The sequence below is a fragment of the Peromyscus californicus genome, unplaced genomic scaffold (assembly GCF_007827085.1).
Source record: "Peromyscus californicus insignis strain IS unplaced genomic scaffold, ASM782708v3 Scaffold_4__1_contigs__length_199733344, whole genome shotgun sequence".
Lineage (NCBI taxonomy): Eukaryota > Metazoa > Chordata > Mammalia > Rodentia > Cricetidae > Peromyscus > Peromyscus californicus.
Window position 1 is genome coordinate 167166545 of NW_026294562.1, and position 24113 is coordinate 167190657.

Sequence of the window (24113 nt, forward strand, 5' to 3'; positions counted from 1 at the left end):
GCACAGGGAAGTTTCACACCATGTGTGAAGTTCATTGTAGTGGAAGTTACAAGGAACATGGAGGAGCCAGGTGCTGTAAACTGAGAACACTTGAGCCACAGCACAGACAGTTCCTATACTCTCTGTCCTAGAATGAGCTGCAGGAGATGTGGTCTGACTAAGGCTGTGGGAATCTGCCCTAAAGGTTCAGATCTGTGTCCCAACAAAGGTGCATGGCCATGACTTGACAGTGGAGGAGAACTCAGAGAATGGCTGGAATCTGCTAAGGTAAGAGCTGGAGAGAGGACTCAGGGTTTGTGCTTGTATTGGTGCTTGTGTGGGGCAGATGGGGACAGAGGCTCACCAGCACAAAGTTCTCAGTGAACAGGACAGAGGAAGAGGAGTGGAGAAGCCTACCCTGAGTTATCACCATTGGCCATTATATCCTGAACACTGATGTTCCCAACTGTGACAGGGTGACTGTCCAATTGAAAATCAGACCATGGTGGGGAGCTGGATGGCTCAGGGAATAAAGGTACTTGCACCAAGGTAGTGCTGCTGAGTCATCCCTAGGTCCCTCATGGTGAAGGGACAGAGCCAACTCCCTCGTCTCCCTTGACCTCCATATATGTGCAGTATCATCTTCCCAGCTGCTGCTGAATGCATGTGTAAGCCCACACAGATGTTTGCTCTCTCCCTCACATACCTAAAAAGTCTGTGGTATTAGCCCATTTTGTTATCTACCAACATGAGACTCCCTCAAAAGGCCATGCCCTGGTATACTCATTCATTCATTCATTCATTCATTCATTCATTCATTCATTCATTCATTCATGCATTAATTTATTGTTCATCCACAGGTGTCTGAGGCTTTCTAGTAACTTGACTTTCCCACAAAAGAAGCTAACTTCTGTCCCTTCAAAGCTCTAGTTACCTTCTAGTTACTGGAAGGCAGACCAGCATCTAGAACGTGAAGTCTGGGGTGGACTGGAACCTAGTCAAATACATATGGAGAATAGAGAATGAACATAACTGCTTAGGACACAGGGTCCAAGTTTCCACCATATGAAAACGGCCCAAGATTCCCCTTTCTTCCCTTCCAGCCTTATTTTAATTAATTTTTCAAAAGAATGTTTAGAGATTTATTTTCTTAAGGGTGTTTTATCTGCATGTGTGTCCTCCATCAGATAATTACTCATCTGGTGGGTTGACATCCGAATTTTCAGTTGCCCTCTGCTGTATTATGCCATGGACTGTGGCGGTAGTGGGTTCTCTCCTGCAGGCAATAGTAACAGAAGCTGCTGATCTGGACAACTGTCCTGTCCCAGTGTCAGGGCCTTGTTCATATTGAAGGCTACATTATAGATAGAGCAACATTCATTTTTGATGTGTGGTATCACCGGGAAAATGAGGCACAGGGAACCCAGTGGCAATGTGAGGCTTACAGTATCCATGTTTGTCAGACATGAAGTACAAGCTGTCTGCCTGCAGCCAGGTGTCCAGTGTCTCCACCTTGGAGCCTTTCTCAGGTATCTGTGGATTGGGGAGGAGCTGTTTTTCAGAGATGTTCATCTTGGTCATCAGCAGCTCGAGGGAACATCTTGTCCAGGATGTGAAAACCAATGGACAGTCTAGAACTAGCCACCTGCATCTGTAGAATTTCTGTAGAATTCCAGGACTCCACAGCCCACGTCTTGGACAGGAAATCATGTTTTATGTCATGCTGCTGTCACTACTCCAGAAAGGCAAAAGGATAGGGCTTTGCTTTGTACCTTGCAAAAGATCCTGCGTCTAACTCAGGGCTCTCTCTCTGCTCAGGGAGTCACTGAACTCAAACAACTCTAGCATCCTGGGTATTGGTAACAATTGTCTCATATGGAGACAGATATCATCCCAATCCCAAACCCAGATCTGCCAAACACGCTTGTCCCCTCCAGCCAGGGTTCCAGCAAGTTCTTGCTCTCTACCTTCTATCAGTCAGATATGCCTCTAAAAACATCCACCTGAGATGGCTCAGTGGTTTAAAGCATTGGATGCTCTTGTAGAGGACCCAAGTTTAGTTCCCAACACACATACAGTAATTCATAACCGTCTATAATTCCAATTCCATGGGGATCCAATGCCCTGTTCTTGCTTTTGTGGGCCCCAGGCATACTCATGGTGCACAGCTATACACAAAACCAAAATAACATACACATAAAAAATTTAAAGAAAGAAAACAGCCACTTTTGTATAAGGAAATATATCTGCATGGTACTCTCCTGTGGGAGACAGGGCATTATAGGCCAAGACAAATAGTTTTGTTTGAAACTCCCCTGACTCCATACTCATCACACTTCTAGATCATTCTGAGACTCATCCTTTGCCTTTGGGGGCCCTGTACCTACCTCATGTCAGTAACTATCAAACATGTTATGGTCCAGGATATGTAGTTAGCTGAATATCAGGCTTGCTCCTGTTCTCATGTGTGAGGTTTCTGTACACACGTCTAGTCCCTAGGACGGACAGGCTGTGGGCGCTTCTCAGGGAAGCTCATTGGGAAATGTTACTCTGTCCCGTCTTTAGGACAGCCTTGAACAGCAAAGCCGTGGAGGGCACTGGCCCAGGCTGAGCAGCAGAGGTCAGTGTAAGGGAAGGACAAAGCACTCCGTGGTTCCTGAAGGCCATGGGTCAGTGAAGACCAGGAGAGAAATTGGGTGTTTGATTCCAGGTCCTAGGTTTGTACCATCAAGCTCTGCAGCTCAGCTCACACATGGCAGACTGTTTTTCCCCCCAAGCACAGGAGGTCCACCATCTCTGAGCACTTAGGTCCTCCTGCTTCTGCCTGGGAGTCATCATCTGGATGGGAATGGATTTGGGGTGGGGTTTAGAGAGACCAACAGTTTGAAGGGGCCTTCTTTGCAAGGATCAGAGGTCTTCGTCTGGCCTGTTGTCTGTACAGCACTGCTACCCAAGGCTAACACCACAATTAACAATTTTAACCCCTTGGAGGGTGAGGATGGTGGCCTTAAAGCATGAACCTGAGAGTCAGAATACAACCTACCTGTGGAGCACAAATGATCAAAGCCTCTCAGAAGGTGACAGGCTGAATCTCTAAAGGGGCAAAAGGATTCTCACTCAATGTTACAATTAACACAGGAACCACTGAGTGTGAAACTTGGGAACCACTGAGTATCATCTGAAGTGACCAATTCACTCTGAAAAGTACCTATGAGCAATTTCTGTTTCATCATGACTATTACTAACTACAGAACCAGGATACTTGGTCCCTCTTGAGTTAGTGACACAGATCCACCACACAGATATCTAGGCTGGTCAGGGAATCCTGGCCAAGTCCAAGCACATGAAGCCAGACCCAGCATTGAGCTAGAATGGTCTGGAGGGACTTCTCCTTCCTAGAGAGGCTCAAGGTGATGGAGACAGGGGACATGTCAGACTCAGACTCAGTGCACATGAGTGTACAGTGGGGTTGTTTCTGTGTTGTGCTAGAGATGGATCAGGGCTTGCACATTCTACACGAGTGCTCTTCTACTAATCTGCACCCCAGGTCTGGGTGGGACCTCCACAACTATGGTTATATCACAGCTCCAAGAGATACTATGGCTTTCTACGGATCAGGATTGCCCTCCTTTTTCCTGATATCACCTATGGTTTTATAATACTTGCTCCTGCTGAACACTTGTGGTGTTCCAATCACATTCCTCTCAGGTATTAATTTCCATCCAGGGCCAAACCTCAGTGTCTCCTGCCATGCATTCTCTCACCCACCTGAGCAGTACTGTTGGCCCATCATTGGGAAGCCATAGTCATCATCTCTAGAGCTTTTTATCTCCAACATCACTACTAATACTAATGTATTCTATATCTTTCATGTCCAGATCTCTGCCATTGGCCTTGATAGGGCCACAGTGAAGAAAAGTATTGGTCTTGGTCAATGGATCCCTGAAATGTCATCACGGAGCTGTTGGGTGAAGTCTTAATTTAATGGCTAGATACAGAGCTCAATTCCAAGACTGTATCTACAAGTACAAACCAATCACAATTCTCTCATGATATTCCAGCTCCATCTCTTCCTCCTCTCCTTACATCTCTGATTTTTCCCAGGGATTGGTCAGGAATTTGAGGGGGGCTTTATCCTATGGAGAGGGACTGTACTTTAGGTCAAGTATATTTAGATCACTAATTCATGCCTTCCCGTCCACACCATTTGTTTTCATGATCTCCATGGCCCAGAAGGAACACCCAGAGCTTTGAACCATGCTCATGTTTCTTTATGTTATATGCTCCTAGATCTTGTCTGTTCTTAGCTGGTGAGTGGCTTCTACTCTGATTCTAATGGATCCAGAAGAAGCAGGTGATGAATGTGCCTGGGAGGCCTGTCCTAAGTCAGGGTGAAACTTATGTTTTGATAATGCTGATTCATTAACTCTTCACAATGACTGTGGTGGACATAATAGCATCCCCGGGCTCAGGATCTGAGAAGTGGCAAAAGTGAAATTCAGTTCGAATGTTCTTGAGCTGTGTCCTGGCTCTGTGGGTCCAAATATGAAGGACAGTTAACACCAGCACATGTGATGGGCACAGCAAACAAAGAGAGACACTCCCTTGGCGAAAGGAAAACTTCCTGTGGAATATCCATGTGGAAGAGGAAGACTTGGAAGTTTAAAACATTTTCCTACTTTGGTCTCAACAATTCTCCTCATATAAACCCTCCTCATTCTCGCTAATTGGACTCCCAGAGATCCACCCGGGGCCTAGCCATGGATCTCTGCATCCAGATCCCTCAGTAGTTGGACGGGGTTTCTAGCATGACAATTAGGGTGTTTGGCCATCCCATCACCAGAGTAGGTCAGTTCGAGCTGTATCTCGACCATTGCCAGCAGTCTGTTGTGTGGGTATCTTTGTGGATTTCTGTGGTCCTCTCTAGCACCTTGCTTCTTCCTATTCTCATGTGGTCTTTATTTACCATGGTCTCCTATTCCTTGTTCTCCCTCTCTGTTGTTGATCCAGCTGGGATCTCCCGCTCCCCCAAGCTCTCTTTCCCTCGACCCTCGCCCTTCATTACCCCCACTCACATACAGGCTGTTCATGTAGATCTCTTCCATTTCTCTGTCATTGGGCGATCCCCATGTCTTTCTTGGGGTCCTGTTTTCCAGGTAGTCTCCCTGGTGATGTGAGTAGCAGTCCAGCCATCCTTGTTCCACATCTAGTATCCTGCTATGAGTGAGTACATACCATGTTTGTCTTTCTGAGTCTGGGTTACCTCACTCAGGATAATTTTTTCTAGATCCATCCATTTGTCTGCAAACCTCATGATGTCATTGTTTTTCTCTGCTGAGTAGTATTCCATTGTGTATATGTACCACATTTTGTTTATCCATTCTTCAGTTGAAGGGCATCTAGGCTGTTTCCATGTTCTGGCTATTACAAACAATGCTGATATGAACATAGCTGAACAAGCGAGAATTGTTGAGACCAAGGTTGGATAAAGCACAGGGACAAATAGCCAAATGAATGAAAACACATGAACTATGAACCAATGACTGAGGGGTCACCAACTGGATCAGTCCCTCTGAATGGGTGAGACAGTTGATTGGCTTGATCTGTTTGGGAGGCATTCAGGCAGTGGGACCGGGTCCTGTGCTCATTGCATGAGTTGGCTGTTTGAAACCTGGGGCCTATGCAGGATCGCTTGGCTTGGCCTGGGAGGAGGGGACTGGACCTACCTGGACTGAGTCTACCAGGTTGATCTCAGTCCGCGGGGGAGGCTTTGCCCTGGAGGAGGTGGGAATGGGGGAAGGGCTGGGGGGAAGTTGAGGGGGGCCGGAGGGGGGAGAACAAGGGAATCTGTGGCTGACATGTAAAACTGAATTGTATTGCAAAATAAAAATAAAAAAATTTATAAAACAAACAACCAAACAAAAAAACAAAAAAACAACAAAAAACCCATTTTCCTAGTCAGCATTAACTGTCACCTTGACACAGGCCAAAGTAACTTGGGGGAAAAAGATGCAACAGAGTAACTATCTTTATCAGGTTGGGCTGTGGACACATCTGTGAGGGATTGTCCTAATTGATTCAGGAGTTCCCATGCCACTGTGGGCAGCCTCATCCCTAGGAATATGGTCTTTTAGTTTTATAAGAAAGCTAATTAAGTATGAAGCAGAGAGTGAGCATCAAGCAGCATGTTCTCTGGCTTGACTTCCTTCAGTGCTACACTCTGTCCCAAACCACAAAGAAAATGGACTGTTTACTCTCTCTTAAACTGTGGTTGCTTTATTCCAACAAGAGTAAGAAATAGAACAGGGTATATTCAAGAGCAGAAGACACATCCATGTGAACCGATGTTCTTTGTACTAAAGAGCAGACCCCTCAGCACCTTGTGGGCAAAGAGAAGGAAGGATTTAGACACCAGTGATGGGCCAGAAAGTGCATGTGCCATACATTGGTGTCCTGTCCTTTGAGAGACATTTCCAGGGACTTTCCTCTGAAATTTTCTGATAAGGATGCCTAACCTCTGGATGCACACTATTTCGGCTTTTGTCATGGATGTCCCAGGAAAAACCTGAAACCTTGCTTAGACCCACCCTTCACTGGATGGGATAAGGAGTTCTGGAGAGCACAGTGAACAGGATGACAGGCCCCACATCCCACCTGTGCCCAGGGTAGCAGGGCAGTTCACAGTTGACTTGTTGACCCTGCCTATTGTAGACCTAGACGTGAGATTGCAGTTCTCCCAGTGATTGCCAGGAGGCAATATCAGGATTCACATTCAAAAACCAAAATTGTTTCCCTGAGCCATGACCTTGCCTAGAAAAGTCATTCTCATGCCTGTTTCTAGATCTTGCTCTGACCTACTGGCTGCTACATGTGTCTGAGAACATCTTTATGCATGGTGAACTTGAAAGTCCCCTCCCTCATGTCATGTCTCATAGGAGAAAACTGGATCTCCACTAGGGATTCAGCTAAGGTGAGATCTAAGGTGACCCAGGAAGATCAGGTAGGACATGGGCTTACCTAACACAGGGCTCATCCAACACATAATGCTAAAGGTTACATTGAAGCCGTCCATAATAAGAGTGAGCCCACAGTCTTTTCAAGAACACACAGTACACCTCCACCTCAACACTAAGGACATAAAACTCCTCACACAATGGCTCTTGGGCCACTCTTCTGGGTCAGGAAATTGACTGGTGGCATTAGTGATACAGGATTGATCTTCATCCCTAGTCATCACTCAGCTAGTCCCTTTGCAGCCCTCAGAGAATGTTCCCTTCCTTCAGGGAGTAAATCTCACCTTCTCAGAGCACTGAGGACACAGGGTAGACCAGATGCTCAGCTGGGTCTCTGTGTTACAAGGACACATAGGCAGGGTGGAGGCTCCTTCTTGCGTGCTGACAGACCCAAGGCAAGGACAGAGCAGATGTCAGACCTGAGATGAGTGATTGTTCTCTGAGGGCATGGAGATGCTTATCAACCTTGTTGCTCAATGTGCTGCTTGGAGGTGAAACATAAAGAGAGAAAAGTTGAGAGGAATGTGGGACAGCCCTGAGAGTGGAAGGGACAGAGCAGTGTCTTGGACACAGACCCAACAATTGACAGCCCATTGGATTCTGTGAAGTGCTCCAGCCTGGGATAGTGCTCATCTCAGGAGGAGGAAGAACAGAAGAGCCTGGGGCTCATGTAGTAGCTGAAGCTCTTCTCCTCAGAGGGAGGACAGCACAGTGAGAAGAGAGATGGAGGTGTCCTTTATGATTCCCGGCAGGGGCTGCACCTCCTGGCAGGGCTTACTGTTCACAGGTAAGGGTACTCCCTCTCTGACTGTGGGCTTGGTGGGGAATTCAGAGAAAGGCTGGAGTCTCCTGAAGGGACAGGTTCCTGAGGAAAGACTCGAGGTTTCTGTTTGCAGTCACGGGGCAGTAGGTACAGTGAGGGACAAAGGCTCAGCATCCTGAAGCTCTCAGTGGACAGGAGGTGATGAGGGGAAGAAAAAAGCCCCAACCACTCCCCATTCAGAGAGAGTCCCATTGGCTGCCATGTTCTGAAGCCTAATGTCCTCAACCATGGCAGGGTGACTCCAAATATAAATCAACAGGGGTGGGCCAGGGGGATGGCTCAGTGTGTGGAGACTTGATAACCTGCATTCAGTCCTCAGCTCTCACAGTGTAGATGGAGAGAACAGACTCCTGCAGCCTCTTCTCTGCCCTCCACACAGCTGCTGTGGCATGACCTGCTCATACGCACACTGAGACATGTGTCTTTAGAAATATATACTTAAAGTATATAAGCAAATGGGAAAAAATTTAAATCATTCTTTAGTATAATTATTGTCCTTAGCTATAAATGGGAACTATGTAGACAAACCCATGGACACACCTTTCCTAAAATCCTTCTTTCCTTCCTTCCTTTCCTCCCTTCCTTCCTTCCTTCCCTCCTTCCCTCCTCCCTCTTTTCTTCCTTCTCTTTCTCCTTCCTTCTTTCTTCTCTCCTTCTGCCTTTCCTTCCTTCCTTTTTTTTTCTTTTCTCACCCACCCCAACACAGGGTTTCTCTGTATATTCCTGACTGTCCTAGAACTCACTATGTAGACCAGGCTGGCCTCATACTCAGAGAACTGCCTGCCTTGGCCTCTGGATTGCTGTGATTCAGGATGTGCATCGCCACCTCCCAGCTTCTTTTATTTTTTCTTTCTTTATTGATGGTTGAGACTTTTTCAGGAACTGAATCTTCCTAAAAGGTCACACCAATCCCTGTCCTTACACAGCCCTGGATCTATCAGACTCGAAATCAGTGTATCCAGAGGTGGATACCAGGAGTTGACTGATAACACAAAGAGAACAGAGGAAAAAATGTCAGAACATGAGGACCCTCTAGAGGAGGAGGTCGGAGTGGCTTCCTCACACCAAATACCCTTTATGTGAGGAGAGATATGTTGATACCGAGGTGGGGAGCCAGGCAAATAAGTGAGAAGGTTATTCCTCAAAGAAGAAAGGACACAGTCAGAAGCTCTGAGGAAATGGAGGTCATATAGCTCATCTCAAGCAAGGAGGGTGGGCACACAAACAGTCAGATGCCTAAGCTGAGTCATGATCACACCTGCTCAATGCTTTTTCTCTTTTTTTCTAGTCTCCTTTTTAACCTGTTGGCACCTGACCACCACTGCCCAAGTCACCATTGAAATAATGCCACCCCAAGTGGTTGAAGGAGAAAATGTCATTTTCCTTGTCCGTAATCTTCCAGAGAAGCTTTTTGGCTTATCCTGGTTTAAAGAGGAGACAAATACGAAGTATAGAATTGCAAGCTATGAAATGGCCTACAGTCAGGATTTTCTGGGGGCAGCACACACTGGTAGAGAGACAGTGTACCCTAACGGATCCCTGTGGATTCAAAATGTCACCCAGAGTGACTCAGGAGTCTATATACTACGAAGCAGTAATAGAGAAAGAATTGTATCGTCAACATACATATACCTTCACGTGTACAGTAAGTAGTTCTTTGTGAATTCTCCATGCTGGGTGGGGTTCATACCACTGGACACACACAGAAGTATCAGGCCTGGCATGCGTATACCTCCTCTTTGCACTGTGTCTCCATGTTGGGGTTTGAGCACTTAGTGCAGGACACACATGGTGTAGAATAACTGTAGTAGATCAGAATCCTTACACATAAGTGGATGCATAGTGGGTAATTCTTCCTATAATATCATCCTCTCTCCAGACTCTTAGTGTTCTCACCAGGAATGTGTCCTTGAGAAAGACCATGAGGGAATCAACATTGGGCCTGATTTAGAAAAACATTGGATCATTGGGAAGAGGTGAGCACCAGGATGCCCTGGCTCCAGATCTCTGTTCCAGACTCAGCTCCAGGTGTCCATGAGAAGCATTTTTCAAAGTTTGGATTTTGACTTTTTATAATCAGGAACAGCACTTTCTATTAGCTCAAGTCTTGTGCCACGTGAAACTAGCCAGTGTACTGTCATGAGATCCATGGTTAGGCTAGATGCCCTGGACATCTTCTCCAGAGACTCAAAAGGAGAACATAGCTGGACAGGTGTCAGGCCATTAGCTGTCCTGATAGGTTTATGAGACTTCACAGGAAGGTCAGGGTCATGAAGGAGTGGGACAGAGGACTAATGTCAGCCTGACAAGTGCTTGTCCTCTGTGGTTCAGCTCAGGGAGTTCTTTCAGGAAATTCTTTCCTTTGGGCAAATGTCTTCAGGCTCTTCTGATCTGGACAGCTCCCCAGAGGTGAGCTGCAGTTCCCCCAGTGGTCACCAAGGGGAGAATCAGGACACACAATCAACACTCTGAAAGGTATTTCCCTAAAATGGAACCTACCTTGTATCCTGGCTCCCACCCCTCTCCCTACAGACTGGAGGTCAGTGACACAGACTTCGCAGATATTCTCATTGCTTTCTGAATCCTCTGTAGTGCCAGGGGATCATGTTGAGGTATAGACCTTATGTATTTCCTTCAAGAAAGATAGGGAAGCAAAGAGTAATCACCTAGATAAAGGTCTAAGGCATCTTAGAGGCCAAAGAGCACATGGGCTCAACATATAGCTCAGGAAACAGAAGAAATGGGAGCATCATCATGAAACCCTGCATGGGATGATGGAGCCCAGAGCCCTCTTTATAGGACCCAGGTCACCTCCTCCCACACACATAGGATAGGAGGCTCCTGACACATCTTCTCTTGGGCCTTTGTCATGGTCAGAACCCTGACTAATAACTGCAGTGAGAATGGATCTGTCCCCTTCTTCCTGCCTCACTCAGCTGGTCCCTTGAGACCTTGCAGACACCTCTGTCACCTTCCTGCTAAGAGGATATTCCTTCTTTTCAGAGAACCGAGCGCACAGGGCAGACTGGGTGTCCAGCTGGGATTCTCTGTTGTACATGGAGTGCAGAGGCTCCCTCTTTGGTGCTGACAGTTCAAGGCCAGGACACAGCAGAGGGCAGCCCCAGGCTGAGCTGCTGTTCTCTCAGGGCACAGGGATGCTCATCTGCCCTTCTGACCACTGTGTGTTCTGGAGGACTGAGAAATAAAGAGAGAAGTAGAGAGGGATATGAGGCAGCACTGAGAGTAAGGGGACAGAGTAGGAGGGTTTTGAATAGCGAACCCCACAGCCCATGGAACTCTGGGAGATGCTCCATCCTGGGAGAGGGCTCAGTTCACATGAAGGAAGGGTAGCAGAGCCTGGGAGGAGATGTGCCATAGAGCAAGGGTCTATCAGGCCATAGAAATTATGCATGCACCTCTGTTTCCCTCTGCAAAGAGTCATAGACTCTCAGGGGCTGCTGATCACAGGTGAGGGGACCATGAGTTGACAGCATGTGAGAAAAGAGGTCTTATCTACTCTCTGGAGTCTGCTAAGGGGACAAGGACCTCAGAGGAGTCTCAATGTGTTAAGGGAGAAGACACAGGGTAGGTGGAGGCTCAGCAGCAGGAAACTTATTCTTATTTTTGGTGAATCTGAAAAAGTAAGAAAGTGGGGAATTGTTCTTAACGAAACTTAGCATGACCACAGTGTTGTGAAGACTGATGTCCTCACCTTTGCATCCTAAAGTAAAGTAACCAAGCTTGTATTGATAAGTGACATGGCTCAGTATATACAGGCACTTGTTTCAATGTCTGTCATGCTGAGACTAATGAACACAAGTCCTCTGACGTTCACCTAGGTACTGTATCCTGCACTCACTCCTACATCCTGAGTCATGACCTTGAACACAAACTCACAAATACAAATGAGTGTAAAAAATCAAAGCAAATGGAAACATCCAACTCTGTATTCCCAAACCTATGAATTTCTTAAATATCCATGGGCATACAGTGTACTGGGATACCGTTCATTCATTCATTCTCCACAAGCACCTGAGTTTTACTAGACACTATTTCTTTAAAAAACATAAGATGAATCCAGGTTCTCACTATTCCCTAGTCCTAGTGGACTGGAAGTAAAGAAAGCTAGAAGGTGAAGTCAGATGTTGTTGACAGGAAACACAAGAGGAAAGAACATAAACAACAGAAAGTCAGAGAGTCAGGGGTCAAGGTCTGTAGAGAAGAGGTCAGGGAGACATGTTCCCAGCACTAGTCTACACTGATGTGAGCAGTAGTTAGAGGTTTTAAGCTGGCGCCATGTTGACACCCAAGCAGAGAGCGCCATACAGGGGAAATGACATGTGCAGGGACACTGAAGACATGTAAGTCAGTAAATGACAGGAAGTCACTCACCCACACACCCAAGCTAAACTATGGACACACCTGCTCAGGACACAGGACTTCATCTTAGCCAAATGCAAAGGTCCAACTATTGATCAATCTCTACCTTCCCTTCCAGCCTCTCTTTTGAACTGTGGGCATCCTCTCACCTCTGTCCAGCCCTCTATTGAATCAGTGCCACCCAGAGTTACAGAAGGGTCAAGTGTTCTTCTAGTGGTTCACAATCTCCCAGAGAATCTTCGAGCCCTTTCCTGGTATAAAGGAATTATTGTGTTCAAGAACCATGAGGTTGGCCGACACATAATAGCCAAGAATTCAAGTGTGCCAGGCCCTGCACACAGTGGTCGAGAGACAGTGTACAGCAATGGATCCTTGGTTCTCCACAATGTCACCTGGAAGGATGCTGGATTATACACCCTATTAACTCTGACCACAGATCTGACATCTCAACTAGCTCATGTGCAGCTCCAATTGGACAGTAAGTGATTCTCAAGATCATTCAGTCCTGGGTTGTGTGTGGACTCACAGGACTCTCTTGCTTTGTCTCTGCATACCTCCACTCTCAACTGTGTCCTCATTTTGGTGTTTTAGCACTTAGTGCAGGACACACATACCAGAGACAAATGGCCATAGATCAGACTCCTGCCTTCATTCCATCCTCAGTGAGGTGTATGTGTGTGTGTGTATTTCTGTGTGTGTGTGTGTGTGTGTGTGTGTGTGTGTGTCTGTGTGTCTGTGTGTCTGTGTGTGTGTGACTCTGTGTGTGTGTGTGTGTGTGTGTGTGTGTGTGTGTGTGTGTGTGTGTGTATGTGATGGGAAATGGTAAGTGCGTACAAGAAACATGAACATGATTCAGAACGAGACCATGTTGACATCAGGCAGATCTTGCCATTCTCAAAGAGAGGTGAGCACCAGGAAGCCCTTGTTCCAGACTGCTGTCTGAGGATTGACTACAAGTGATCCTTGGGACACTTAGTTCCTTATGTATCAGGTTTGGACTTTTACTTCCTTGTGGAGCTGACAGGGAATAATGGTTTTTGGATATTCACATCTCATAACATTTGAAACCAAACAGTGCATTGTCATGAGAGTCACATTAAAGGTGTGTCACCTAGTTACCTCCATCTGAGACTCAGCATGGAGAGCAGAGCTGGACATGTGCCCAGGCCAGCAGTCAACTGTCCTCATGGACTTATGAGACTTCACAGGAAGGTCAGGGTCCCCAAGGTGAAGAAGAGAGGGCACAGATCCACCTGGCAAGTGCTTGTCCTCTGGGGTCCAATCCAGGGAATTCCCTCAGGCAGCCAAGTAGTAACAGGCTTTGCTGGTCTTGCCAGCTCCCAAACATGAGCTCCAGTCATCCTATCAATCTCCAGGGGGGTGATATTAGCTCACAGTCAAACTCTAAGATGCTGCTCTCCTGGAGAAGATGAAAGAAACTTGTGTGATTTCCATTTCTGTCACTACAGACCTTAGGTCCCTCCTACAAGGCCATTCTGACCTATGGTGCTTTCTCTGTCTGAGAACAGTACTATGCTAGGGGATCATGTTCAGCCTCATTCTTTCTAGCATCTTCCATAGGGAAACAGAGGCTAACCACAGGGGAATTATCAAGCAAAGGATAGAGACATCCCTCAATTTTCTGGGTGGATATGGGCAGACCTGAGCTACACCTCAGCCAACAAAAGCGGCTGGAATTCATGTTTCCCTTTGAAACCCTCCAAAGCAGGGTGAGTCCACACCTCTCCAAGACATAGGTGACCTTCTCCACACACAGGACATGGATTTCCTGATATAATACTTCCTGGATATCTATTCTGGATGAGACCACAAAGGATGACACTAGTGAAAAGTGATGAGTGTCCTTCCCCTGGCATCATTCAGGTGGTCCCTTTCCAGCCCTCACAGACATCCATCACTTTCTGACTGAGAGTTAATTCCACCTTCCCAGAGCATTGAGGACATGAGAACAACTGGGTTGACAGAGGAGTTTCTGTGTCACAAAGAATGCATAGGAAGGACAGAGTTGCCCTCTTTGGTGCCACAGAGCCAAGGCCAGGACACAGCAGAGGTCAGCCCTGGTGTGAGCTATTAGATTTTGGAGCACAGGGATGATTATTGGCCTGTTGCTCACTGTGTGGTCTGAAGGACTGAAACATAATGAAAGAGATTGGGGACGAGAGTCACCAAGCAATGCCAAGGGGGTGGGGAGACAGCAGTACCTTGTACAAAGACCCATCTACAGCCCAGGTGACTCTGGGAGGGGATTCTGACTGGTAGTAGGCTGAGCTCAGGGTGAGGCAGGGCAGTGGTGCTGTCTCCAGGACAGCAGATCTGACTCCAGGACAGTAGAGTTGATTCTGGGAAGGAGAAGTGACCCCATGACAGTGGAATGTGGTGGCAGTGCTGGATCCCTCGGAGACACCCCTGTTCCGAGGGATCAAGATCCCTACCTTGTTCAAGAGGCAGTATGGACAAGGGCTCATCTCATAAGTGAAGAGAGAATTCTCTGACAGTTTGTGGGAGTGGGCAGCTCAGATCCTGGCTGGAGACCACAAGGAGGACAAGAGTCTGAAGGAGAATCAAGGTGTCTTCTTTCCCCCTTAGTGGAGATGACACAGAGATGCACAGAGGTTCAGCAACAGGAAGTTCTCAGTGAACAGGAAATGGTAAGGGGTAGGGATGAAAGCCAGATTGTTCTCTGTTCAATGGTAATCACATTGGCTACTGCATTCTGAAGACTGGTGTTCCCAACTATAACAGGGTGACACAGAAAAGAATCTGATCTGGGTGGGTCAGCGAGGTGTTTCAGTGAGCGAAGTCAAACTGTACCAGGCCCAATGACCTGCGTTTAATCCTCAGTCCCCATGTGGTGGAAGGAGAGTACGCACTTACTCCTCAAACCTATTCTCTGCCCCACATATAAGTACTGTGGCATGCTCCCAGTCATATAGATATCTATGTAGGAATGCACATGTACTCACACCTACATGCATTCACACACACACAGGCAGGGCATCACACACACATGAAATGGAAATAGATGTAAAAATTAAATCAAACTGTGATATCATTTGGCCACAAAGCTGAGAGTTTCATAAATAAAACCCAGTACATACTGGACCTTGGAATATTGGTTGTTCATTCTCATGTTCATTCATTCATTCATTCATTCATTCATTCATAATTCATTCATTCATTCTCCACAGGTGTCACAAAAGAGAAAAGCACATAAACAACAGAAAGCCAGAGAGTCAGTTGTCAAGGTCTATAGAAAAACAAGTCAGGACGTCATCCCCCCAACAGCAATCTACAGTCAATGTCAGCAGGGGTCTGAGGGCACTGAGCCAGGACCCTGTTGACAACAGAGTAGATAGTGCCATACAGAGAAAATGACATGTGCAGGGACGCTGAATGCATAGAGGTCATGTGCTGACCTTCACCCAGTAGGACAGGAAGACGCTCACACACCTAGGCTGAGTAATGGTCACATCTTCTCAGGACACAGGGCCACAATTTAGACAAATATTAAAGTTCTACTACTAATGGATCTTTCTTCTCTTCTAGCCTTGCATTGTGTATACCATCCCACCTCTGCCCGGCTCACTCTTGAATCAGTTCCACCTAGAATTGCTGAAGGTGGAAGTGTTCTTCTCGTGGTTCACCATCTCCCAGAGAATCATCAATCCTTTTACTGGTTCAAAGGAATTATTGTGTCCAAGAAATATGAGGTTGCCAAACATATAATAGCCATAAATTCAAGTGTGCCGGGTCCTGCACACAGTGGCAGAGAGACACTGTACAGCAATGGATCCCTGCTGCTCCATAGTGTCACCTGGAAAGATGCTGGATGGTACAGTCTACGGATTCTGACCACAGATATGAAATCTGAAACAGCACATGTTCAAGTCCAGTTGGACAGTAAGTGATTCTTTGTGATTATTCAGTGTCCTGTGGGGTTTAGACACACAGCACAGGCTTTTCTGGCCTATACATAGTGTCTCCAGGTGGTGTTTAAACCCTTAGTGGAAAGCACACCTGATGGAGACAAATGTTGATAGATCACACTCCATCAGAGGATTCACCCCTGTATCAAGAAAGTCCTTGGCACAAAAGTAACTCAGCCGGAGATATCAGAATATGTTCAGTCTCATGGGGATCTCAATGCAAATTTCAGTTAGAAAGCCCCTGTAGGCATCAGTGAGGGGATCATTGAGGAAACCATTGTATCTTAACAGAGAGGTGAGCACCAGGAGGCCTGGCCACACTCCTCTGTGCTAGGCTCAACTACTAGTGATCATAGAGCTCATTTTGCCAGGGCTAGACTATTAATGCCTTGGAGGGCTAAATGGGAGCAATGCTTCTTGGCTGTACATGTCAAAATGGGGTATTCATTTTCTCCAAACATGAATTTCATAAATAAAATCTATGACCAGTTGCAGAGACCATGGAAGAGCAATGCCTATTAGATTTTTCTCGATTGTTTGCTCAGCCATGTCTCTTATAGCATCCTGGAACCCTTAGTGTGGGAGTCGAAATGCTTTCCATGGGCTGGACCCTCCCCCATCAACCACCAATACAAACATTGTACTTTAGACTTGCCCACAGACCCATATGGTAGTGACATTTCCAATTGAGCCCCCTCATTCAAATCGACTGTAGCTTGTGTGAAGTTGACTTAAATCCAGCCATCCTAGTCTCTAAGTCTTTCCTAATACCTGAGCCAGCAATGATATCAGACTTCTCCTGGACCCCACCCAGTCCTAGACTTATGGGCTTCAGGGCAGAGCAGCAAGGACATCTAGAAGGTGAAGTGAGGGGTTGACTGGAATCACAAAGGAAACTGAGAAAAAAAAACAAGAATGAAGATGTGGGGTCTGTGGAGAAAAAGTTCAGAGGAGGCATAATCTCAACTTCAGTGTGCTAGGTGTGCACAGTGATTAACTGAGGGCAGGGAGGGGCAGCCATGGAGACACCCCAGGAGGGAGTTCCTTATACAGGAGATGACATATTCTGGGGCACTGAGGGATTAGTGGTCATGTTGTTGACACCCACCAGGTGGGTTAGAAGCACCCACACCTGCATCTTCAGGGTGAGTGATGAATCCACCTGCCTAGGATGAAGGTTGCCATCTTTCCATCAAACACAATGATCTTTGTGATAACTGTTTTTCTTGTGTGTTTCAGCCTCCCTTTCTGCTTGCTGCAAGGATGTCACTTCTGCCCAACTCACCATAGAACAGGTGCCACGGGATGCTGCTAAAGGGGAAAGCGTTCTCCTCCTTGTTCATAATCTGCCAGAAGATCTGCAAACCTTTTCCTGGTACAAATCAAAGTATAGATTGCAGAATTGTAAAATCGCAGTATACAACAGAGCCATGAATTACCTCACCCAGGGTGCTGCCCACAGTAGAAGAACAATGGTGTACACCAATGGATCCCTGCTCCTCCAGGATGTCACCGAGAAAGATGCAGGAATCTACACACTACAGATTTTAAACAGAGATTTCAAAACTGAAAAAATACATGTACAGCTCCATGTGAACCGTAAGTGATTCTCTTCGGCCTCCAGCTCCTGGGTGTGGCTTATCCTACTTCATACACTGGACTGTCAGGACTGAGCTGTGCCCGCTTTCTCCCCACTGCACTGTGTCCTCCTGCTGGGGTTTAGGCCCTTACTGCAGGACACACAGAGGGTAGAAAAACTGTAATGTATCAGAACTCCTCACCTGTCTTTACCTGCAGAGTGGAATACCTGTGCTGGGTAAACTCAGCCCCAGGTTGTCACCTTCAGTGCAGACTCTTGGAGCTCACACCATGCACATGATTCCTGAACGATTCTGTGAGGGTGAGGCAGGCCCTTGTTGAGGAAGCCGTGGGATCCTCACACAGAGCACTGGGAAGCCCTGGCTGCAAATCTCTGTCCCTGGATAGACTCCAGATGACATTTGGGAGCCTTCTGTCACTTATTGGTCTTAACTTTCTGTTAGAGCTGACAGAGAACAGGGTTTTATTGGTATGTGGAACCAGCTAGTGTATTGTCATGAGAGGTATGGTTAGGCTAAGTCCCCTGGATTATCTTCACCAGAGACCACACATGGAGAGTATAGCTGGTCAGGTGACCAGACCATTACCTAACTGTCCTGATGAAATCACGAGACCTCACAGGAAAGCCAAGGTCCCCAAGGGGAGGAAAAAAAGACACAATCCTCCTTGCAAATGGTTGTCCTCTGGGGTCCAACTCTGGAATTCTCTCCTGTAGGCAAATAGTAAAAGAGATGCTGATCTGGACATCTGTGCAGCTTCTCTAGTTATCACTAGGTGGCTATAGAAGGACAGAATCAACATGTAGAAAAGTGTATTCTGGAACCATGAGCTTAATTATAGTCTAGCTTCCATCCATGTCCCTTACAGACCTGGAGATTAGTGCCAGTCTTCTTAGACCTACTGGTTCCTTCAGGTGTTTCTAAGTATAATTACCAGGAGAGGGTCTTGTGTTACCACTCCTCACCACCTCCTGGCACAGCCTTGAGGACTTCTATAGTCAAAGGTCAGCAGCATCCCAGGAAGGACACAGAGAGACCCAAGGAATGGCTCAGCCATCACAGAAAGATGGAGGTCCCAGTGTACTCTCCCTGGGATGATGGAACCACTGCCCTCTCTACAGAATTCACATCACCTCCTGCTCCACATCTTCATGAGTCTCCTACCAGGCTTCACGACAACATGCCCTGACTGGTGGCTCCATTGAGAATGAGTCTGTACCCTTTCCCAGTCATCACTCAGATGGTTCCTTTCCAGTACTCACATACTTCTGTGTCACCTTCCTGCAGGGAGTAAATCCCACCTTCTCAGAGCATTGAGAACACAGGGCAGACTAGGCGCTCAGCTAGGATTCTGTGTCATGAAGGACAGGTTGGTAGAACACAGCAGAGGAGAGCCCTGGTGTGAATTGTTGTTGCCCTGGGGCACAGAGATGAGTATCAACCTTGTTGCTCATTGCATGGTCTGGAAGACTGAGAAAAAATAGGGAGATAAGTTAACTGAGATACCAGGCAGGACTTAGAGTTGAAGGGACAGAGAATGGCGCTGGATGTTGTCCAAGGCTGAGCTCAGAGGAAGGAAGGCTGTAGGGTTTGGGGTAAGAGCTGGACCAAAAGCTGTTCACCACAGAGAGAGGGCAGAGCAGGCTGTAGCCTGGTCTGGAAGAGTGAAAAAAATATAGAGAGATGTAGCTAGAGTTTTCCTGCCTGGCCCACATTGTTGTTTGTCTTTTAGGGGAATGAAGGTTAAGGAACAAACAAGGAAAGGCAGGTTACAAATCAGAAAACTTAAGTAAGGTGGTTCAAAGTCCTTATAATTCAGTTCAAAAATCAGAATTGTATGCTATTCTGTTGGTATTAATGGATTTTTCAGAACCTCTCAACATAGTAACTGACTCTCAGTATGCTGAAAGAGTAGTATTACATATTGAGACTGCAGAATTTATCCCTGATGCTTCAGAATTAACTTCACTATTTATTCAATTACAAGATACAATCAAAAAAAGGAGTCATCCTTTATATATAACTCACATTCGATTCCATACTGCTCTGCCAGGCCCTCTAGCACAAGGCAATGATGAGATTGATAAATTAATGATAAGAAATGTGCTTGAGGCCTCAGAATTTCATAAAAAACATCATGTCAATAGTAAAGGTTTAAAAAAGGATTTTTCCATAACCTGGCAACAAGCCAAAGAAATAATAAAGAAGAAGATGGGGCCCCACAACAACAACAATTCCACGTGGACAATAATAATGTCACTAAGCTGACAAATATCATGTACAGAGAGAAGTTAACTGGGATACCAGGCAGGTCTAAGAGTTGAAGGGACAGAGAATGGCCTTGCGCTTCCAGCCAGTCAGGAGGCTGAGCTCAGAGGAAGGAAGGCTGTAGGGATTGGGGTAAGTGCTGGACCAAAATCTGTTCACCGCAGAGAGAGGGCAGAGCAGGCTGTAGCCACCATGGAGGTTCACTGTGTGCTTCTCTGCAAAGGTTGCAGCCCTGGCAGTGGCTTCTGCTCACAGGTGAAGAGAACACTGCCTGATGGTGTGTGGGCAGGGAGCTCATAGACTAGCTAGAATCTTTTAAGGAGGAAAGTTGGGAAAGCCTCCCTCAAGTTGTTCGCTGACTTTCATCTAGGTGTTGTGACCTGCATTCACCCATACACACAGGATGTCATCCACCTGCTCCTGCACAAACACTCACACTCACACCCACCTAGACCCACACATTGACTCCCCACACATGCAAAAGTTAATGTAAGCTGGAGTTGTAACTGGTGTCAGTAGCTCCACACATGAGAATTTCATAAACACCTGGACTTGCAAATCCATGAACATTCATTCTTCCCCATCCACCCACATTTTTCTGAGCCTTTCCAGGTCTTGGGTCTTCCAGAAATATCAAACTAATTTTTCCAAACATGGCTCAATCCCTATTGAACTGGTAGATGGACCAGGCAGCCCATCTCTAATTGAAGTCAAGTGTTGATGGCATCCAGAGAGGGAAGCGATCAAAGAGGTCAGAACGTGATGACTGCGTCTGTAGAGGAATAAGTAAGGGAAGGCACCTCCGAGGTTGTCAGACACTTTCACCAACCTCAACTGAGTGATAGACCTATGCTACTCAGCACACCAAAGACCAAGTTCTCAGTATTGATGAATTTGTCTCTCTTCTCTTCTATCCTCCTTTGTAGCCTGCAGGGACCCTCCCGTCCAGCTCATTATTGAGTCAATGCCACACAATGTTGTTGAAGGGGGAAATGCTGTCCTACTTGTTCATAATATCCCAGAGGACCTTCAATCTTTTGTCTGGTACAAAGGGATACCAATTGACAACGAACACAAAATTGCCCAGAATGTAATAACCAGTAATAAGAGTATGCTGGGGCCCGCACACAGTGGTAGAGAGACTGTGTACCCCAATGGATCTTTGCTGCTCCACAATGTTGCCCAGGAAGACACTGGATTCTACACCCTACGAACCATAAATGCACAGTTTGAAACTCAAGAAACACACGCGTACCTCCACATATACAGTAAGTGATTCTTTTCAGCCTATGAGTTCCTGTGGGGTTGATTTCTTTTTACACACACAATACTGTCCATTGTGGACTGAAGACCTCCTCTCTACATTGTGTCTCCACATTGGGGTTTGAGTACTTAGTACAGGACACACATCAGGTAGAAATAGTAAAGTAGAACAGAGTCTCTCACCTGACTACAGCAATAGAGAAGGATATATGCTGGGTAACTGAGCCCAAGGATGTCAGTCAGCCTCAGAATATTGGGGCTCTCACCAGGTTCAGGTCTTGAGCAAGACTCCCTGGGAGTCTGGTGTGGCCTATCTTGGAGATTTGTGGTTTCATCATAGTGATGTGAGTAATAGAAAGTCCTGGTCCCAGACCTCTGTTTCAGACTCAACCCCAGGTGACCAAGGAGAGCTTTTCTCCAGAGCCAGAGTTTAATTTCCTGTTACAGATGCCAGGTAATAAGGCTTTACTGACTTTCCAAGACCCATAGTGGGTGGCACCAGCTGTGCAGTGACATGAAGCTACAGGTAGGTGAGTCACCTCGGCATCTCCTATTCAGTGGACAGGTGCCTGGACATGTTAACTCTTCTGATGATGGGCTTAAAATACTTCACGAGAATGTTAGGGTTCCAAGGGGAGGGACAGAGGAGACAGTTCTCTAAGCAGCTCCTTGTGCTCAGGGGTCCAGCCTAGGGAATTCTCTGCTGCAGGCAAATAGTAACAGATGCTGCTGACTAGAGCAGCTCCCCCATCCAAATGTCATGCCATTGCTCATAACTAAGTTTAACCCAGACACAAGACAATGATCATGAAGTGTGTGCACTAGAGAAGGGAACAGACACCCAGGGAACCCAGAGGCTGAATCAGGATCACACAAGCCATGAGTGGCAGATCCAAACTACAAGAAGACTGTCTATGTCATAGTCTCAATGTCTCCACCCTAGAGACTTTATTACGTGTTCATTGACTACAGAGGGGCTTGCTGAGATCTCTGAAGAACTGTTGTCAATTCCCCCTTCCTTTTTGCTTCACAGAGCCTGTAACACAGCCCTTTATCCGAGTCACCAGCACCAAAGTTACAGTGCGGAGCTCTGTTGTGTTCACCTGCCTCTCAGCTGACACTGGAATCTCCACCCAGTGGATCTTCAATAACCAGAGTCTGCAGCTCACAGACAGGATGACCCTGTCACCAAAAAAGTGCCGACTCAGCATAGATCCTGTGACGATGGAGGATGCTGGAGAGTATATGTGTGAGGTCTCCAACCCAGCCAGTTCAAAGAACAGTCCCCCAGTCTATCTGGATGTGATGAATGAGTGACTTCTCTCCTCTCACACTATAGCAGAGTAGGGGCATTTCTTTATCAATGGGGTACAACAAGGAGAAAAATTTGGTGGTGGAAATGGTCAAGTACTACTCAGGTACAGCTGACTTGGTGACTCATGGCTGTAATCCTGGCATAAACGTGTGTCTAAAGACAGGCCAGGATATAAACAGAGACTTGGTTTGCAAAAGGGAAAAGAAGACGTCAATACAGTAAACAGAATTGCAAAGGAGATAAGAGCTTGGGTTTGGATTAAATATATAGACAATTCTCAGAATCCATGGAAATTCATTTCATGAACCCCCAAACTTCTGGATGCTCTGCGTCCCCTGTTAACATGCTGCAGTGTTTGCATGAAGATAAATGCATCCTCTCCTGTATCCAAATGCATTCCATGTAGAACTCATTCACACTATGCTGCCTAGACAACAGTCATTTATGTGAAGTGAGGAAGAGTGACAGGAGAAGGGACTGTCCTTTTCCCCCATGGACATCAATTGTTACTAAAGAGATTTGATCCACAGTTTATTTTAGGTACACATGTGAAAAAACATGACATGTCAAAAGGCTGACCTGGACTGCTTCTAACTTGAGAGTGGCATTGACAGGGTGACATTACACAAGGTTCCTTTTCCTGTCAACACTTTTTGAGACATATATGGGATTTCCCATTTGGCCATTTTGAAGTGGGCAACTAAGTGGCATGAACATATGGATATGCTCATGTGACCATCATCATTGTCCATTCCCAAAGCTTGTTAATCCAGTCCCATTCCCTCCAGGCCTGTGCAACCACATCTATTTCTTTCTCTATGCCTGTGACAAAACAGTATATCCAATTATTTGTGGTCAATATTAATTTACAGAAGGATGGCTAAGATGGATGGGTGTGCTCACCAGTTTCACAAATTTCTGTAGAATCTTAAGGATCTTCTACGGATAACTTCAAGTAATCTATAGACATATATTACAGCTGATTGATGGACCACGTTCACATCTTTGTCTTGTCTAATTGTTCTGTCTAGGACTCCTAAGGGAATACTGAACAGATGTGGCCACAGCATCATCCTTGTGTTGATCCAGGTCTTAGAGGGAAAGCTCAGTGTTCCCCCAATACAGAATTGGCTGTGTGCTTTCATGTGTTCCCCAAATGCACTGGAAATTATTCTATTCCTAGGTTGCCTGTTTTCATCCTTAACAACTGTTCATTTTAGCTGGGGTGTGGTGGCACTCACCTTTAATCCCAGCACTTGGGAGGCAGAAGTAGGCAGATCATCTCTGTGAGTTTGAGGGCAGCTTGGTCTACAAAGGGAGTTCCAGGACAGTCAGGGCTACACAGAGAAATCCTATCTTGAAAAACCAAACCAAACAAAAAGACTGTTCATGTTTGTGAAATGGCATCAGTTTTGTGTTTCTTCATGCTTCTATCTCTGTAGGTTCTGGACTTCTTGGAATGTGTCTGTTTCATCTAGGTCAGTCAACAATTAGCAAGTAACTATTGAGTACTCATGCAATTCTTAG

The 24113-nt window shown here is 46.3% G+C and overlaps 1 protein-coding gene across 1 annotated transcript; it reads left to right on the forward strand.

Moving 5' to 3' along the window:
- Window positions 1-7715: 7715 nt before the first annotated feature.
- On the forward strand, window positions 7716-22588 carry LOC128094900 (carcinoembryonic antigen-related cell adhesion molecule 3-like). Its single transcript, XM_052713499.1, has 7 exons — window positions 7716-7779; window positions 9104-9460; window positions 12314-12673; window positions 15763-16116; window positions 17382-17741; window positions 20935-21276; window positions 22305-22588. The coding sequence occupies exons 1-7, from the start codon at window positions 7716-7718 to the stop codon at window positions 22586-22588; spliced, it is 2121 nt and encodes a 706-aa protein (XP_052569459.1).
- The last annotated feature ends 1525 nt before the right edge of the window (window positions 22589-24113 follow it).

Bases quoted from the DNA above. Each gene is read 5' to 3' on its own strand.
- LOC128094900 (XM_052713499.1), top strand. From the start codon at position 7,716: ATGGAGGTGTCCTTTATGATTCCCGGCAGGGGCTGCACCTCCTGGCAG. The intron at 9,461-12,313 runs GTAAGTAGTTCT...CTTCCCTTCCAG, and splicing joins CATATACCTTCACGTGTACA to CCTCTCTTTTGAACTGTGGG. The intron at 16,117-17,381 runs GTAAGTGATTCT...TGTGTGTTTCAG, and splicing joins TGTTCAAGTCCAGTTGGACA to CCTCCCTTTCTGCTTGCTGC.